At 40.8% G+C, this 20544-nt stretch overlaps 1 protein-coding gene across 4 annotated transcripts in view; it reads right to left on the bottom strand.

The window, feature by feature from the left end:
* LOC126185137 (leucine-rich repeat protein 1-like) overlaps window positions 1-20544 on the bottom strand; it is a 115455-nt gene that overhangs the window by 42264 nt on the left and 52647 nt on the right. For all 4 annotated transcript variants that reach the window (XM_049927974.1, XM_049927973.1, XM_049927976.1 and 1 more), the window contains exon 5: window positions 18846-18958. In XM_049927974.1, coding sequence (XP_049783931.1) covers window positions 18846-18958 — 113 coding nt within the window. The remainder of the gene's footprint in view (window positions 1-18845; window positions 18959-20544) is intronic.

Here is a 20544-nt window from a genome sequence, read left to right as displayed (position 1 = left end):
TCGGAGCGGCGTGGAAGACTGCTACCAACAATGTGGGGTACCATTGGATTGCCTGGGAACAGCAGCGGTGGCGGATGGCTGTGTCGCACAGCAAGGAGGAGAGAATGCCAAAACGGCAGAAGGCTGCCTGGCGGACCACAAATGCGTGCTCTTGTTACTGCGCATTGCATCTGGTGCGTCAAGTGCGAAGTACTCCTGGCAGCCTTATTGGGTACGGCATGTTGAACTTCAATTAGGTCGATAATGGAGAGCGATCCCATTTCTGACACCAGATGTTAATGTGTCCAGATTGGCGAGGAAGGGAGAGCAGTAGGCACTCGTTCAAGTGATGAAGTTAAACATTTTATGATAGACATGATTGTTTAGTTCAGTAAAAAGTGGTTGAAGGCAGGTCTAGAGAAGCAGCCGAAACTGAATGGGCTGCTGCCTAAGAGAGCAGGAGAGGAGAGCATCTAACCGGGTCAGAAGCTGCCAGCAGAAGATAGCAGACGGCATTCCGCTCCCAGCAGCTGGCCGAAACTCCACCCCCACGTGACCACCTCCAAACCTCCCTATCGGACAGCCAAATTGTACACACGTAGTTCAATAGTGTTACCTCATCAGCAACACGTGAGTTTAGCTGCTGATGGTTCAACATGGGGGTTTCAAAGTGGTTCCAGCATAATGCAATGTGACTTAAAAGCTGAAACTAGCTGCCAGGCAGAAGTCACTGGCGAACATCAATTGAAATATAAAAAATTAAATTTTTATAATATTACATTCATGCAGTAACGGCCCCCACTGTGTACCATTGTCGAATGAGGATCTTCCCGCCCTACATCTACATCTACATCCATACTCCGCAAGCCACCCGACGGTGTGTGGCGGAGGGTACCCTGAGTACCTCTACCGGTTCTCCCTTCTATTCCAGTCTCGTATTGTTTGTGGAAAGAAGGATTGTCGGTATGCTCCTGTGTGGGCTCTAATGTCTCCGATTTTATCCTCATGGTCTCTTTGCGAGATATATGTAGGAGGGAGCAATATACCGCTTGACTCTGCGGTGAAGGTATGTTCTCGAAACTTTAACAAAAGCCCGTACCGGGCTACTGAGTGTCTCTCCTGCAGAGTCTTCCACTGGAGTTTATCTATCATCTCCGTAACGCTTTCACGATTACTAAATGATCCTGTAACGAAGCGCGCTGCTCTCCGTTGGATCTTCTCTCTCTCTTCTATCAACCCTATCTGGTACTGATCCCACACTGCTGAGCAGTATTCAAGCAGTGGGCGAACAAGCGTAGTGTAACCTACTTCCTTTGTTTTCGGATTGCATTTCCTTAGGATTCTTCCAATGAATCTCAGTCTGGCATCTGCTTTACCAAATATCAACTTTATATGGTCATTCCATTTTAAATCACTCCTAATGCCTACTCCCAGATAAGTTATGGAATTAACTGCTTCCAGTTGCTGACCTGCTATTTTGTAGCTAAATGATAAGGGATCTATCTTTCTATGTATTCGCATCACATTACACTTGTCTACATTGAGATTCAATTGCCATTCCCTGCACCATGCGTCAATTCGCTGCAGATGCTCCTACATTTCAGTACAATTTTCCATTGTTACAACCTCTCGACACACCACAGCATCATCTGCAAAAAGCCTCAGTGAACTTCCGATGTCATCCACAAGGTCATTTATGTATATTGTGAATAGCAAAGGTCCTATGACACTCCCCTGCGGCACACCTGAAATCACTCTTACTTCAGAAGACTTCTCTCCATTGAGAATGACATGCTGCGTTCTGTTATCTAGGAACTCTTCAATCCAATCACACAATTGGTCTGATAGTCCATATGCTCTTACTCTGTTCATTAAACAACTGTGGGGAACTGTATTGAATGCCTTGCGGAAGTCAAGAAACACGGCATCTACCTGGGAACCCGTGTCTACGGCTCTCTCAGTCTCATGGACAAATTGCGCGAGCTAGGTTTCACATGACTGTCTTTTTCGAAACCCATGCTGATTCCTACAGAGTAGATTTCTAGTCTCCAGAAAAGTCAGTATACTCGAACATAATACGTGTTCCAAAATTCTACAACAGATCGACGTTAGAGATATAGGTCTATAGTTCTGCACATCTATTCGACGTCCCTTCTTGAAGACGGGGATGACCTGTTCCCTTTTCCAATCCTTTGGAACGCTACGCTCTTCTAGAGACCTACGGTACACCGTTGCAAGAAGGGGGGCAAGTTCCTTCACGTACTCTGTGTAAAATCGAACTGGTATCCCATCATGTCCAGCGGCCTTTCCTGTTTTGAGCGATTTTAATTGTTTCTCTATCCCTCTGTCGTCTGTTTCGATATCTACCATTTTGTCATCTGTGCGACAATCTAGAGAAGGAACTACAGTGAAGTCTTCCTCTGTGAAATGCCCCTGTCTGCACGAATCAAGAGCTGGAAAAATTGAAGCAGTCATCCAACTCTTCTGACAAGATCTGCCCGGTTTGTAGTGCCGCACGGGCACGTGGCTAGGTTCGAGTCAACGCGCTGTGACGCAGCTTGCTTCTTTCCCATGGAAGAAGGGGTGGGATAACCCACTAGGCTGCCACCTAGATGTCAGGCACTAGCCAACATCACACGGCTGACACATATGACAGTCATCTACATCCACTACTGTGAAGAGTGCCATTCGTGGCGGTGCAACTAGGCCTTTGGATTCTGGAGAGCCTAGAACATCATGTAAGGAAGAGTCGGAGCTTCCTAATGCTTCTTCAAAGATAAGACCCGAGAAAAAACATCTACTGGTGACTCTGAACATAAACACACTTATGAAAGTTGGAAAACTAAAACAGCAAACAGATACTCTCAATCAACCCAGCATACTTATATTAGCACTTCAAGAAACAAGGTATCTGGATGAAAATGCATTTGCGTCAGGTGGATACAGGATCTACAAAAGAAAACCAGCCATTAATAATTCCAATAATACGACTATATTAGGGACCACACTTATGGTCAAACAGCAACTTACAGAATCAATAACTAATTTTAGCTCCCCATCAGAATGAATTTCATTTCTGACGTTCAAGTCGGGCAATAAGCGTTACACTATTATAAATGCACATGCACCTATCAACCGACAGAACAAAACAAATGTTGACAAAGTGGAAGATTTTTGCGAAATGCTAGAACACGAAACATCCATATTGTCAAAAGAACATATACAAATTTTAGTGGGTGACTTTAATGCACAAGTTGGCAAAGAAATAAAATTTAAATCAGTAGTTGGAGATTATCCAGCACATACAAGAACCTACAGAAATGGGGAAAGACTCATAGATTTTTGTAAACAATTTAATCTAAAACTAATGTCGACATGTTTCAGGAATCCAAATCAAGGTGAATATCAGTTGGACCATGTGGCAATAATGACTCGCAACTACAAGGAAATCTTAGATGTCACGGTGAGGAAGGCCCTAAACATAGACCTAGACCATTATCTGACTGAAATAAAGACCATGTTCCAACCGAACAAACCTGAACCAAAACCAAGAAGATTTCCAAGAGTAAACACTAAATTTCAAATGCAAAATCAGGAAAAATTCTGTGGTATACTAAACACAAGAAAAATGGATGATTGGGACGAAATTAAAGAAACAATGCTAGAGTCAGTTAAAGAAATGGGACAACCATGAAGAATACCAAAACACAGTTGGTGGAACGAGCTGTGTTATGAAGCAATTTACAATCGACTAAAGGCATGGAAAAAATGGGACAGTAATAAGAAACATGAATACGGGGAAGAGTTTAAAGAAGAAAGGAAAAAGACAGCAAAAATCATCAGATCAGTATGACAAAGACAGATTAGAAGAAATGGATTCAGACTTTAAAAGGAGCAACACTAGATACTTCTATAAGACTTTCAGAGAAGTTTTAACAGGATTCCAGTCACCAAGTTTACATTTTAAAGATAAAAATGGAAAAACGGTTTTAAGCAATAAAGAGAACTGCCAAATTTTAGCTGAATACTTTGAAAATCTATTAAATTGTGAAGAGCCTAATGACAGATTACAAATTCAAAAACCACAACATGAAAATCCACCATTGAAACCACCTACAGTTGAAGAAATAGAAAAGATTATCAAAGCATTGAAGAATAACAAAGCACCAGGTGAGGATGGGATAGTAGTAGAAATGTGGAAACTGGGGGGCTTATCCGCATGGCAGAAAATTCACAAAGTAATTAAAGACATTTGGACAAAAGGAATCATACCCAGTGACTCGAAACAAGCATTGATCCATCCTCTCCATGAAAAAGGAGATAAAACAGACACCAACAACTACAGGGGCATATCCTCTTTACCAGTGACATACAAAGTACTTTCTAAAGCACTTTGAAATAGAATAGAGGAGCAAGCAGGACCTAATATAGGAGATTATCAAGCAGGATTTAGAAAAGGGAGATCATGTGCAGAACAGATTCTTAATTTAAAAACAATTTTGAGAGTGAGAGCTACAAAAAATAAAAATACAGTAGTTACTTTCATAGACTTCAAGAAGGCCTATGACTCAGTTGACAGACAAACACTATTCCAGATACTTTATGAATCAGGGATAGATGAAAACACCAGAAGACTTGTTGAACAAACGCTCACATATACATCATCAAGAATAAAGTTTCAAGGCGAAATTTCTGAACCATTCAAAATCAAAACAGGAGTTTGACAAGGAAACGGACTGTCCCCAATTCTCTTTAACCTGGTTTTAGATAAAATAGTAAAAACATGGGAAAGCACATTAAAAAACAGAGGCACAAATGGTATAAGCATGGGCCAAGGAAAGAACAAATTTGAAGTGAAATGTTTAGCCTTTGTGTATAATATGGCATTGATAACTGAAAACCAAACAGATGCAACAGTTATGCTTTGTCTGTTACACAAGATTGTTGAAAAGGCTGGGCTAAAAATGCGGTGTCACCGCCAGACACCACACTTGCTAGGTGGTAGCCTTTAAATCGGCCGTGGTCCGTTAGTATACGTCGGACCCGCGTGTCGCCACTATCAGTGATTGCAGACCGAGCGCCGCCACACGGCAGGTCTAGAGACACTTCCTAGCACTCGCCCCAGTTGTACAACCGACTTTGCTAGCGATGGTTCACTGACAAAATACGCTCTCATTTGCCGAGACGATAGTTAGCATAGCCTTCAGCTATGTCATTTGCTACGACCTAGCAAGGCGCCATTACCAGTTACTATCGATACTGTGAATAATGTACTGTCAAGAGCGACGTTCACCATTAATGGATTACAGTTAATTATTCTACCAGCTACGTCCGTTTTTTCTAAATTCTAATTTCCTTGTCCTGTTCCAGACCTCACGCCAGCCTGCGTGAGCTAAAACGCGTGCCTTTCGGCTTCCTCTAGTGACACGGTGTTGGCTCTCCTGCCAACCACAACATTGGCGACGAGGCAATACCGCGTTCTTAACTATACTGCCCTCATTTACTTGTGTAATGGCTTCGCCACCATCTCCAGATGTACTGTCCGAATTTTATCGCTTACAGAATCAGCAGACGCAGGCCTTACTGGATGCCCTTGGACAGCTCGTCCAGGGTCAATGTGGAATGCAAAACGATGCGGCAGCCACCGCTCCACCGCTAACACAGCCACAACACGCTGTTGAACCAACTTTTCGACCTTTTGATGCTGCACTGGAAAGCTGGACGGAGTGGTCACGCCACTTTGGATTCCATCTCGTCGCCTACAGAATTCAAGGTAACGAGCGGCAGTCATTTTTATTGTCATCGGTTGGCGTACAAACGTACCATGTGATAGTCAAATTATTTCCCTGACGCGACATAGCAACTCTGTCCTACGACGAAATTTTGTCTGCATTAGATGCATATTTCAAAGAATCAGTCAATCTAGTTGCCAAACGGTATACCTTCTTTCGTACAAAACGTACGGTAGGTCAGACTAATCAGGAGTGGGTTGCAACCTTGCAAGGCCTTACTAGGGATTGTGCTTTTGAGTGTCAATGTGGACTCCCTTATTCAGATACTATGGTACATGATGCAATTGCACAGAACGTTTCTGATGTTCGTATAAGGGAACAGATTTTGAAACTAGTCAATCCTTCCCTTCAACAAGTGTTGGACATATTGGATCGGCAGGACACACTTGACTTTGCTCAGGAATCATTTGCAACTTCACCAGCCGTGTGTCAGGTTAACCGGCCTGCCGGGTGAGCTGCACGGAACAGTAAACAGTCCTCGCGCCTAGCCGCGCCACTGCCGCCAGGCTCTCAGCCATGTGTACCTCGCCGGCAAGCAAATGCAGTGCTAAAATCATGCCCGCGGTGTGCTACTAGACATTCGCGTGAGAATTGCCCGTCACGCCAAGCTATTTGCTTTTACTGTAATAAAAAAGGACATGTTCAAAGTGTTTGCCAGAAAAAGCTCAGATCGGAAACTCAAAATCATTCCAGGCCCTTTGCTTCGCGTCGGAATCGGAATCGAACCAAGGATACTCAGGCTCGTGAAACTTCGCCCATGGAAATTCATATAGTTCATTCCACTCCGCCCAGTGCCACTCTCTCTAACAGTGACTGTGTTCGTCCCACAAATAGTGTGCGTCGACATCGCCGGAAATCCCGTCAAGTCGCAAGTGATTTTGTACCAGTGTCAGTTCACGTTGCACGAGACAGTCGCTCTTGTCGTCAGCAGGGCAATAAACTTTTTGTAGACTTGGACATTAACGGCAAAGTGATACCATTCCAGCTCGATACCGGGGCTGCAGTTTCACTGATCAATCAAGACACTTACAAACTGCTGGGCACACCTCCGTTGCGTGCCGCAACTGTTAAGTTAACTAGCTATTCAGGTCAAGCGATCCCTGTGTTAGGACAGTGCAGCCTTCTTGCAACATACAAGGGACTAACAAAACTTGTGTCATTTTACGTCCTTCGTTCTTCTGCTGCAGTGAACTTGTTTGGTTTCGATTTATTTCAGTTGTTTAACTTGTCTATAGTAAATCAGGTCCTATCAGAAAAACCAGACTGTGCCTTCCGACAGTGTTTCTCGTCTATGTGAAGAATTTGCACACATTTTTGCACTGGGCCTCGGTTGCGCTAAGAACTATAAAGCACATTTGGAACTGAAAGAAAACGCGCAACCGAAATTTTTCAGAGCGTGCAATATTCCCCATGCATTGCGTGATGAGGTCGCAAAAACATTACACGATTTGGAATCACAAGGTGTAATTGAACGTGTGCAGGCTTCTCTCTGGGCATCACCCTTAGTAATTTTGCCAAAACCTTCGGGAAAATTGAGACTTTGTGTAGACTTCAAGGCAACAGTGAATCCACAACTAGTGATTGCAACTTTTCCTTTACCCCGCCCAGATTCTTCCAATGAATCTCAGTCTGGCATCTGCTTTACCAACGATCAACTTTATATGATCATTCCATTTTAAATCACTCCTAATGCGTACTCCCAGATAATTTATGGAATTAACTGCTTCCAGTTGCTGACCTGCTATTTTGTAGCTAAATGATAAGGGATCTATCTTTCTATATATTCGCAGCACATTACACTTGTCTACATTGAGATTGAATTGCCATTCCCTGCACCATGCGTCAATTTGCTGCAGATTCTCCTGAATTTCAGTACAATTTTTCATTGTTACAACCTCTCGATACAACACAGCATCATCTGCAAAAAGCCTCAGTGAACTTTCGATGTCATCCACAAGGTCATTTATGTATATTGTGAATAGCAACGGTAGAGAAGTAGCTTAAAAGTGATCTGATGAACCCTCTGAAAATTTTTAACTACAGATGCAAAGAACAAGAAGCACCCAAAATATGTGATACCTCAACAAATAAGGCTAACCCATCTATCTTTCATCAAAACATTAGTGGACTTAGTGGCAAAATAGGGCAGCTATCATTTAATATAAATGTTGACATGCCATCGAGGGTCACCTGAATGGCCAGCATGATCACCAGACCTTATTCCAATGGACTTTTTCCTTTCAGGTGTTATCAAAGATAATGCCTTTGCAAGAAAACCACAAGGTCCTGATGATGTGTCAGTTCATAAGAGAAGCATGCCAACATATACATAACAATAAAGAACTCTGTGCCAAAGTGTGCTTGAGTGTCCAGCCCAGACTACAGGAATGTGTAAATGCTGAAGGGCAGCAACTTTAACACTAAAGACACTGCACTTATTGTGACTTCATAGACCTATTTTCTGTAATTTTCTACAATAATTATTTTTCATTTCCAACCTATTTTCTATAACATCTACATCTACATCTACATTTATACTCCGCAAGCCACCCAACGGTGTGTGGCGGAGGGCACTTTACGTGCCACTGTCATTATCTCCCTTTCCTGTTCCAGTCGCGTATGGTTCGCGGGAAGAACGACTGTCTGAAAGCCTCTGTGCGCGCTCTAATCTCTCTAATTTTACATTCGTGATCTCCTCGGGAGGTATAAGTAGGGGGAAGCAATATATTCGATACCTCATCCAGAAACGCACCCTCTCGAAACCTGGCGAGCAAGCTACACCGTGATGCAGAGCGCCTCTCTTGCAGAGTCTGCCACTTGAGTTTGTTAAACATCTCCGTAACGCTATCACGGTTACCAAATAACCCTGTGACGAAACGCGCCGCTCTTCTTTGGATCTTCTCTATCTCCTCCGTCAACCCGATCTGGTACGGATCCCACACTGATGAGCAATACTCAAGTATAGGTTGAACGAGTGTTTTGTAAGCCACCTCCTTTGTTGATGGACTACATTTTCTAAGGACTCTCCCAATGAATCTCAACCTGGTACCCGCCTTACCAACAATTAATTTTATATGATCATTCCACTTCAAATCGTTCCGCACGCATACTCCCAGATATTTTACAGAAGTAACTGCTACCAGTGTTTGTTCCGCTATCATATAATCATACAATAAAGGATCCTTCTTTCTATGTATTCGCAATACATTACATTTGTCTATGTTAAGGGTCAGTTGCCACTCCCTGCACCAAGTGCCTATCCGCTGCAGATCTTCCTGCATTTCGCTACAATTTTCTAATGCTGCAACTTCTCTGTATACTACAGCATTATCCGCGAAAAGCCGCATGGAACTTCCGACACTATCTACTAAGTCATTTATATATATTGTGAAAAGCAATGGTCCCATAACACTCCCCTGTGGCACGCCAGAGGTTACTTTAACGTCTGTAGATGTCTCTCCATTGAGAACAACATGCTGTGTTCTGTTTGCTAAAAACTCTTCAATCCAGCCACACAGCTGGTCTGATATTCCGTAGGCTCTTACTTTGTTTATCAGACGACAGTGCGGAACTGTATCGAACGCCTTCCGGAAGTCAAGGAAAATGGCATCTACCTGGGAGCCTGTATCTAATATTTTCTGGGTTTCATGAACAAATAATGCGAGTTGGGTTTCACACGATCGCTGTTTCCGGAATCCATGTTGATTCCTACATAGTAGATTCTGAGTTTCCAAAAACGACATGATACTCGAGCAAAAGACATGTTCTAAAATTCTACAACAGATCGACGTCAGAGAGATAGGTCTATAGTTTTGCGCATCTGCTCGACGACCCTTCTTGAAGACTGGGACTACCTGTGCTCTTTTCCAATCATTTGGAACCTTCTGTTCCTCTAGAGACTTGCGGTACACGGCTGTTAGAAGGGGGGCAAGTTCTTTCGCGTACTCTGTGTAGAATCGAATTGGTATCCCGTCAGGTCCAGTGGACTTTCCTCTGTTGAGTGATTCCAGTTGCTTTTCTATTCCTTGGACACTTATTCCAATGTCAGCCATTTTTTCGTTGGTGCGAGGATTTAGAGAAGGAACTGCAGTGCGGTCTTCCTCTGTGAAACAGCTTTGGAAAAAGGTGTTTAGTATTTCAGCTTTACGCTTGTCATCCTCTGTTTCAATGCCATCATCATCCCAGAGTGTCTGGACATGATGTTTCGAGCCACTTACTGATTTAACGTAAGACCAGAACTTCCTAGGATTTTCTGTCAAGTCGGTACCTAGTATTTTACTTTCGAATTCACTGAACGCTTCACGCATAGCCCTCCTTATGCTAACTTTGACATCGTTTAGCTTCTGTTTGTCTGAGAGGTTTTGGCTGCGTTTAAACTTGGAGTGAAGCTCTCTTTGCTTTCGCAGTAGTTTCCTAACTTTGTTGTTGTACCACGGTGGGTTTTTCCCGTCCCTCACAGTTTTGCTCGGCACGTACCTGTCTAAAACGCATTTAACGATTGCCTTGAACTTTTTCCATAAACACTCAACATTGTCAGTGTCGGAACAGAAATTTTCGTTTTGATCTGTTAGGTAGTCTGAAATCTGCCTTCTATTACTCTTGCTAAACAGATAAACCTTCCTCCCTTTTTTTATATTCCTATTAAATTCCATATTCAGGGATGCTGCAACGGCCTTATGATCACTGATTCCCTGTTCTGCACTTACAGAGTCGAAAAGTTCGGGTCTGTTTGTTATCAGTAGGTCCAAGATGTTATCTCCACGAGTCGGTTCTCTGTTTAATTGCTCGAGGTAATTTTCGGATAGTGCACTCAGTATAATGTCACTCGATGCTCTGTCCCTACCACCCGTCCTAAACATCTGAGTGTCCCAGTCTATATCTGGTAAATTGAAATCTCCACCTAAGACCATAACATGCTGAGAAAATTTATGTGAAATGTATTCCAAATTTTCTCTCAGTTGTTCTGCCACTAATGCTGCTGAGTCGGGGGGTCGGTAAAAGGAGCCAATTATTAACCTTGCTCGGTTGTTGAGTGTAACCTCCACCCATAATAATTCACAGGAACTATCCACTTCTACTTCACTACAGGATAAACTACTACTAACAGCGACGAACACTCCGCCACCGGTTGCATGCAATCTATCCTTTCTAAACACCGTCTGTGCCTTTGTAAAAATTTCGGCAGAATTTATCTCTGGCTTCAGCCAGCTTTCTGTACCTATAACGATTTCAGCTTCGGTGCTTTCTATCAGCGCTTGAAGTTCCGGTACTTTACCAACGCAGCTTCGACAGTTTACAATTACAATACCGATTGCTGCTTGGTCCCCGCATGTCCTGACTTTGCCCCGCACCCGTTGAGGCTGTTGCCCTTTCTGCACTTGCCCGAGGCCATCTAACCTAAAAAACCGCCCAGCCCACGCCACACAACCCCTGCTACCCGTGTAGCCGCTTGTTGCGTGTAGTGGACTCCTGACCTATCCAGCGGAACCCGAAACCCCACCACCCTATGGCGCAAGTCGAGGAATCTGCAGCCCACATGGTCGCAGAACCGTCTCAACCTCTGATTCAGACCCTCCACTCGGCTCTGTACCAAAGGTCCGCAGTCAGTCCTGTCGACGATGCTGCAGATGGTGAGCTCTGCTTTCATCCCGCTAGCGAGACTGGCAGTCTTCACCAAATCAGATAGCCGCCGGAAGCCAGAGAGGATTTCCTCCGATCCATAGCGACACACATCATTGGTGCCGACATGAGCGACCACCTGCAGATGGGTGCACCCTGTACCCTTCATGCCATCCGGAAGGACCCTTTCCACATCTGGAATGACTCCCCCCGGTATGCACACGGAGTGCACATTGGTTTTCTTCCCCTCCCTTGCTGCCATATCCCTAAGGGGCCCCATTACACGCCTGACGTTGGAGCTCCCAACTACCAGTAAGCCCACCCTCTGCGACTGCCCGGATCTTGCAGACTGAGGGGCAACCTCTGGAACAGGACAAGCAGCCATGTCAGGCTGAAGATCAGTATCAGCCTGAGACAGAGCCTGAAACCGGTTCGTCAGACAAACTGGAGAGGCCTTCCGTTCAGCCCTCCGGAATGTCTTTCGCCCCCTGCCACACCTTGAGACGACCTCCCACTCTACCACAGGTGAGGGATCAGCCTCAATGCGGGCAGTATCCCGGGCAACCACAGTCGTAGTCCGATCGGGGGATGCGTGGGACGAGCTGGCCGTCCCCGACAAACCCCCATCCGGACCCCCACAGTGATGCCCATTGGCAACAGCCTCAAGCTGTGTGACCGAAGCCAACACTGCCTGAAGCTGGGAGCGAAGGGATGCCAACTCAGCCTGCATCCGAACACAGCAGTTGCAGTCCCTATCCATGCTAAAAACTGTGCAAAGAACGTCTGAACTAATCTACAGAGAGTGCAAACAAAACGACACAAAATTGAAGCGGTTATTAAAATACAAGACTGCCTAGTAAATGCAGTAATGCTGCCACTTGTGCACTGCTGACACACTGCTCGGCAGCGGAAGGAGACTACGCGATTTAACACTATTCGAGTACTAAAACGTGATGCTACAACTCTCAAATACTATAATACGCCCGAAATTTATGAATTAAACAATGCAAGTACCAAAAACACGCAAAGAAATTAAGAATTAAACTATGTAACAAATGAGTGAGCTAGGAGTATACGACTTGCTGCTGCAGCTGCTTATCCAACGGCGGCAGGGAGCACACTGACTGTGACCAACCGACACTGGCCGTTCAAAACAAAAACAGTTGACAGACGACTACGCGAATTTACACTATTCAGGTACTAAAACGCGATGCTACAACTCTCAAATACTATAATACGCCCGAAATTTATGAATTAAACAATGCAAGTACCAAAAACACGCAAAGAAATTAAGAATTAAACTATGTAACAAATGAGTGAGCTAGGAGTATACGACTTGCTGCTGCAGCTGCTTATCCAACGGCGGCAGGGAGCACACTGATAATAATAATAATAATAATAATAATAAAAACACCTATTAATTCACCCCGCTGTCCTTGTTCAAAAGACCTTTGAATTATATGGATGGGGGAAAGGCAATTCATATTAAAAGACAGTATTGCATGCACCTTCAGTCACATACCTACTGGCTCTTATCAGAAAATACATCAGTTAAGTTCTTTGTCTTCACTGCACTGTCATGATGAATCAGAAATAAATGTCTTCATAATTAGAAGGCACCACAAGTAAATGAGAAACCATAAGCCACGCAGCACATTCTCCAATTTTTTATAACGAGAAAATCTCTCATAACAAAAGATTTTATTTGGCTTTTATTTACAAAATACTAAACAAAACTTTTAGTGCTATAGGTGGCGGAGAAGAGAGTGAGGGTGTGGAAAGAGTGTTTGACTTAAACATAATTATCACTTTACAAAATAGTGTGAGTGTTTATTACACAAGGAAACACATTTTTGCCTATATTTCACAAAAATTCATTTTATTTTATCCAGCCCATGTTTCTAGTCTTTGTTACAAACATGTTATTTACTTCCTCTGGTAGACTATGAAACAAAGAATCTACAATCACCAATATAATCTAAGAGAGTGCTAATTTACAGGTTCAATGTAAAGTTTGTCACTATACAACAAATGAGATAACAGGGATGACAGGGTCACAGTTTTTCAGTAATTTTTATAGTTTTTTAAGGATGAAGTTTTCAGTAAAATTATATAACTGGAAAACATGTAGTGTGTTGGGGAGGGAAAAGATCAACCTAGTTTACATGTAGCTATTCTGGTAGTATGCAGAAGAGACAATATAGCAAAAGTCTCTGGTTGGACAGAAACAGTTCTATATAGCTGTCCCTATGTTTTTTTTTTTTATGTAGAAGTTTTTTTATTTTTTCAAGTAAAAAATAAAGCATTGGAACTGGACTGATCCCTCCTCTTCTCCCAAACACACTGTATTATTCAGTTACACAGAGTTATTCCTACGTACCTTTGGGGTTTATGAATATGACTGTGAAAAAACTACACGATATGTAGAAAAGCCATATACATCAGTGAATAGAGCATCCCCACAATTTTTTATTCATAATATGTACTGTGGCATAGTTACACTAGTGGGTACAACATATACAAAAATCATACACTAGATACTGTCATCTCTGATTAGTTCACACCTGCAGATAGACATCCCTAGGAAAAGATTTCCAAAGTGGGCTGCTGTCATGCCATCCCTGACAATTTGTCTCAGCGATTCCATTTAACTGCATGCAGGTATTGACATTTACCATGTCGCAAACAGTTCCCATATTGAGTGCCTGTAATGTGAGTTAGAAACAGAGATCTTCTCCAGCCACTGATGTGTGTGTATTTTCTGTATATCTTGTAGTTTTTTCAATCATGTCCCAAAACCCCATAGGTACTTATTAATAAACCTGTGTAATTTGTATTAAAACCTCCATCATTAACCACAGTTCAAGTTCCTGAAACAGTTGTAACCTCCTGTTGAACAGTAACTAGTACCCTATTGTGTTGTGAAAAATTCTATGCTTAACTTATGAAGTTATAATTGACTGGATAGATAGATGGATTGATTGATTGATTTTTTAATTGGGCTAGTTTTATCATATAGCACAAATTGTACAATTGGTATTGGACAGGTCAAAGATAAGTTACAATAATACATAGTATTAGCAAAATAGTAGGGAAATTAAAATTAGATACCTATTACAATTAATTTTGTTACTTATTCAGAAATTCTCTGACAGAATAGAAGCAGTGCTTTATTAGAAATGCCTTTAGTTTAGCTTTAAATATCGGATGAGTAGTATTTTTTATTTCCTCTGTTATCTTATTGTGTAGTATTACACCAATGTTAATTATGCTCCCCTGATAGGTGGTTGTTCTGTGATATTTTTGATGTATATTTGATTCCCCTCTGGTACTATAGTTGTGTACGTTTTTGTTCCGTAGCAGTTTGCCTGTTTTCAGGAGGTAGTCCCTAGTGAACAAGATAGTTTCATAAATGAACAAACTTTGCACATTTAGAACACCAAGCTCAGTAAAATGAGATTTACAGGACTCCATCTTTTTAAGACCACAAGTTATTCTTAAAGCTCTTTTTTGCATTCTAAAAACCTTTACACTGTGAGTTGAGTATCCCCAGAAAATGATCCCATATCGGTTTAGTGAGTGGGACTGTGCATAGTATGCCTGCAATACTGTTGTTTTGCTTGTTGTAGCCTTTAAAATTCTTAGGGCATAGCACACAGATGATAGTTTTCTACACAAGTTATTTATATGTATGTCCCACTTTAAGTCTTGCAGAACCCATAGACCCAAGAATTTTGTGACACTTACATTTTCTAGGGGACCATTTTTTAATTAGACTTGAACAGACATTTGATTACTTGGAGGAATTAAATGAAAATCGACACACACAGTTTTTTCAGTATTTATAATGAGCTTGTTTTTTGTGAAACAGTCAGAAAGTCTTTTCATAGAACTTTCTGCTGTCGACCGCAAAGTTTCTGAACTGGATCCAGTGAGCAATATGCTCGTGTCATCGGCAAACAGGATAGTTTTTGTGGGACTCATATATTCAACCAAGTCGTCCACATAAATCAACAAGAGTAGCGGACCTAAGATTGAGCCCTGCGATACACCATACTTTATTGGTAATTCCCTAGAAAGAAAGGAGTTGTTTCTTGTTTTATTCATTTTGTTTAACTCATACTGAAGTGATACTTTCTGCCTGCGGTTTTTTAGATATGAACACAACCAGCTATGTGCTACACTTCCTACCCTTTGTCTTTCTAATTTTTCGAGCAGAATGTTACGGTCCAGGATGTCAAAGGCTTTTGATAGATCTAGAAAAATACCTGCAGCTAATTTATGTTGATCAAGGGATTTGAAAATACAGTCTAAGAATATGAAAATTGCTGTCTGTATAGATTTAGACTTTCTAAAACCATGTTGTTGTACTGTAAGAGGTGCATATTTATTTATGCAACTTAAAAGCCTGTCATAGAAGAGTTTTTCTAGAATTTTTGAGAAGGAACTTAACTGTGACATGGGTCGGTAGTTTGATATTTTTTCAGAAGAACCTTTTTTTTTTTAGCAGTGGTGAAACTTTTGCTGTTTTAAAAATATCTGGAAATACACCAGTTTTTAAAGAGAGGTTGAAAATTTTTGCCAAGTGCTTTGCTATGTAATGAGCACATGCTTTTAATATGAAATCAGGTACTTCATCAAGACCACCTGACATTTTATTGCTTAATGATTTAATTTTACTTATAATTTCATTGGGGTATGTTTCATACACATACATAGAAGCAGTCGAGATCCCTGACTTGCTGGAGAAACGTGGGACTGGTCCTTGACAGTGTACTTTAATGAGGTCTTCAGCTAGCGAGGTGAAATATTCATTGAATTTTTCCACAACTGAATTTGGGCCTGTGGATTTGAGCCTTCTAGTGTTAATGATACATTCTTTTTCTTTGGCACTGAACTACAAGTTTCTTTCTTTATAACTCTCCAAGTGGATCTCATTTTGTTAGATGAGTTTCTTATCAACTTGTCATTCCACATAATTTTTGCCTCTTTGACTACTCTATCATAGATTCTTTTGTAGGCTTTTGAATAATCTGCGAATTCTTGGGTTACTCTATATTTCTTATGGCAGTACTGTAGAAATCTGTTTCTCTCACTGGAAATTTTTATGCCTTTAGTTACCCATTGCTTATTATTATTAGGTTTTAATGTTTTTACTACTTTTAGAAATGCTACATTAAAATAGTGAAGAAAGATGCTCTGAAAACTCATGTACATGCTGTCAACATTGTTCTGAGTGGCGATGCTTTCCCAGTTTTTCTTCGCCAGTAAGAGATTAAAAATTCTAATGTTATCTTTGGAAAAGGTTCTTTTTTCAACTACTTTTCCGCAACTGCTACTACTTGTTGGCATTTCTATACACAGCATCTGTGCCTCATGATCACTATAACCCATGCTCAGTACTCTGCTTGTGAATCTGTAAGTTGTTTCTGAGATGAATATAAGGTCAATAATGGAATTTGTGCATTCTGTTAATCTTGTTGGGCAGTGTATTGTGGGGATCATATTGAATGTGTTGGTCATATTTATCAAAGCATTTCTGGTGCTGCTGTCCTTTGAAAAATCAATATTGAAATCCCCACAAAGCACTATCTTCATATTTAGTGTACTGATCCTATTCAGCAGAACCTCTAGTTTATTCATGAAGACTGACAGGCTTCCACTTGGTGCTCTATATATGTTAATAACCATGAAATTAAGCTTTGGCAGTTTGGTAATGGAAAGTTAAAAGTCTTTTTCAATTGAGTCAATACAACTTTTACTGACATCACAGAACTTTATTTGTTCTTTCACAAAGATAGCAGAGACACCATGTTCGGAAAACTCTCGACTAAAATGACTTGTTAATCTATATCCTGAGATTGAGGTTAATTTTACTTCATCATTTTGTAGCCAATGTTCAGTAATGCAAATTATGTCTGCGTTTAGTGCATACTGGAGTAGTGCTTCCAACATGGAAATTTTATTTGTGAGTGACTGAACGTTATGGTGTAGTATAGCAAAATCTGGGTATTTAGTAAGTTTGGCTGAAATGGTTTCTGATTCTTCATCTAATGGCATTTCTACTACAGCACTTACCCTAAAAAATTTTCGGTATCTTTCTTGTGTGTGGCTTCTGTTTGCTGGTGGCAATCAGCAGGTGAGTTAACTTCTGGAGCTTGTATAAGTTTTGCTTCATCCACATCTGTCCTCTTTGGTTTAAACCATTTCGTAATTTCGTTTAGCTGATGACGTGATTGTCTGTTTCTGGCCTAATCGGTTTAAGCCTCTTGGTAATTTGCGTTTGGCACATGGCAAAGCTTGTAACTCGTTTAAAGCACTTCTTAATCTCCGTTTGTTTGTCATTTAGACTTTTTACTTCACTCTTCTTCAAAATGCGAGTACATATTTTTTCGGCTAGTAATTTCTTTCCTGGCGTATTTAAATGAGGTCCATGGACTCTATGGAATATTCGCTCCAATCTGTTTATATCTACAATATCACATGTGTGATCTATTGGATGCTAAATAAATACATAAATAAATAAATAAAATTCTTAAAGTTAGCACATATTTCAGTGATACACTCGTTTGCAACATTAATTTCGTGGTTCACACACGACCAGGGTGGTAAATCATGATGATGTGGGATGTTCACAATAAGTACATTTGTGTGGGTTAAATTATTTAAACATTTCCTCATTTCTGTAATGACCTTGTATGTCTCGTTTCTATAGATGTCGTTTGATCCTCCTATTAACACGGTGAAATTGTCTTTATTCACACTATCTATGTCAGTTGATGTTGTTAGGTCCGTTATTTCACTCAATGGAGCCCCTGGCTTTACGAAACCAGATGCCTCGAAACTACATATTCTCATCAACATTGCAGAAATTTCACGGCCGTGACTATCACCTAACACAGATTGTTTTGTGTTTCACACTTTTTGTAACCAGAGGATTTAAGGTTTTTCTTTGCACCTGACTAGTGTTGTTTTTTTGCTGCACATATTCTAAATGTTCTTCAGTTTGCAGTTTCGCTGGAGATACATTTTTTAACTTAGTTTCCTTTGTTGCATTGAAGTCTGTGGTAGTGTAGATGTGCGCACTTATTTTCGGAGTTTTTAGAATAATGTCTAATATCCTCATGTTCTTTGGTATACATTGTAAGATCTTGATGGAGTAATAATTATTATTATAGTTTTGAATTATCACATAATTTCTTTGGTTGTCGTAGATTCTTTGGTTGTCGTAGATTCTTTGATTCATGGCACAGAAGATGATGTGAATAACATCTTTGAAACAGTAAAACTAAAGAAATGGGCTTTTAACCCTGAACTTAGATCATTTGAAAGAAACAATTTTTGTAACACAGAAAAATATGTTTTCTTGTGCAGGGAAACACTTTTTTATTGCATAAGACTACTATGCAGCACTATTCAATTGCAGTTGCAGCCATCTGAATATAAACAACATACCGTAAATTCCTCATTTCCAAAACACCATTTGGAATGGAAAGTAAAAGATTATAATCCAAATGTAAGCCCCAAAGTCCATTAAGTTTCACTACTTCATTGGGCACAGTCTGAATCTGTAATAACAAAATAAACTCATGAATAAATTCTTATAAAATGTGTTCACTTGTAGAAGCTCTCAGGAGGAACACTATCAATGCAACATTTCAAGGCTTCTGCAGTAATTATTTAATGCTGTCACCTGCAAAGCTACACTCAAAAAGTCTAAGCAGAATACAAACAATGGGATGATTACTGTCAATAACTGACTACGTAGTGGAGGTGTAGAATAATTTACAGGCATATACACTAAAGTTTAAACATATTATTTTTATTAAAAGAGTGCTTGCTGGACTGGGTAAGTGGTCATCTTGTGCAGAGTTCGTGATGCGAGCGAGAAAGATATGGCTAGGAAGAAGATGACGAGAAAAGGAGGACAAGTGAAGAAAAAGCTCAACCTGCCAACGATTTGAGGGGGCAGAATAGAATGGAGGTACAGAAAGACTACAGAAAACAATGTGGATAAGAGTTCAGAAACCTATAAATCAAACCAGTCACACGTCCAGAGTTAAGCAGTAGTGAAAAGTAAGACTCTGATAGTGGGGCAGGGGTTGAGGGGGAGATACAAGGAATTAGATAACAAGTGGGGCCAGACTTAGGTATAAAATAGGGCCTTGTATTTATGGCCCAAGGAGGGATGGGGGGAGGACAGTTTTAATCTGTACAATTCATGAAGTTTAGGTAAAAATAAACTTCATGAATTGTACAGTTTAGGTAAAAATACAGATTCAGAAGGATGTAGGTTGCAGTAGATACTGGGAGATGAAGAAGCTTGCACAGGATAGAGTAGCATGGAGAGCTGCATCAAACCAGTCTCAGGACTGAAGACCACAACAACAACAACAACAACAACAACAGGTAAAAATACAGAGTGCAAGGGTTGTGGAGCAATCACTAAAGTTAATCTTGCAGTGTTTAGTAGAATGATTCGCTAATGTGATGGTCAAAATTGCTTTTGATTAATAGTTTTGTGGTGGTCATTCATAAGAATGAACTACTCATCAATTGGAAACAAATTAGGGTAGCAGTTACAGTTTTATTTTTTAACAATGGCTTTCAGCCGGCAGGGTCATTTTCAAGTGGTTATCTGCTTGACACCCCATTTTATACTATTTAAAAATTCTTCTGCAGTGGTAAGTGAAACATTTTGTGGTATGCTCTCATTGTTTCCTTTTTTAATATAGTAGTAGTAGTAGTAGTAGTAGTAGTAGTAGTAGTAGTAGCAGCAGCAACAGCAGCAGCAGCAGCTTTATTCATCTGTAGACCTCTTTTTACAAGGATATAGGCCATGTGTCAAAGTATTTACAAGCTTAGACCAATTTAAAATAAGCTTCTAGTTAGAGACAATCATTAGATTTACTCCTGGTATACAATGAGTTTTTTTTTTTTTTTTTTGTTTTTTACAAATAACTTATTAATGATGTAATGCCACACTGTTCACTCGTATCTCACTACCAGTCACTGGACACACCATACATACATTGTTTCAAAACACTTCACTCACCACACACACACACACACACACACACACACACACACACACACACGCGCGCCACCTCTGGGCCATTTTCTGTGCCACAACTTCCCATTTGCTATCCTGAAA

Source organism: Schistocerca cancellata, chromosome 4, assembly GCF_023864275.1.
Source record: "Schistocerca cancellata isolate TAMUIC-IGC-003103 chromosome 4, iqSchCanc2.1, whole genome shotgun sequence".
Classification (NCBI taxonomy): domain Eukaryota; kingdom Metazoa; phylum Arthropoda; class Insecta; order Orthoptera; family Acrididae; genus Schistocerca; species Schistocerca cancellata.
This window is presented reverse-complemented; position numbering and strand designations above follow the sequence as displayed.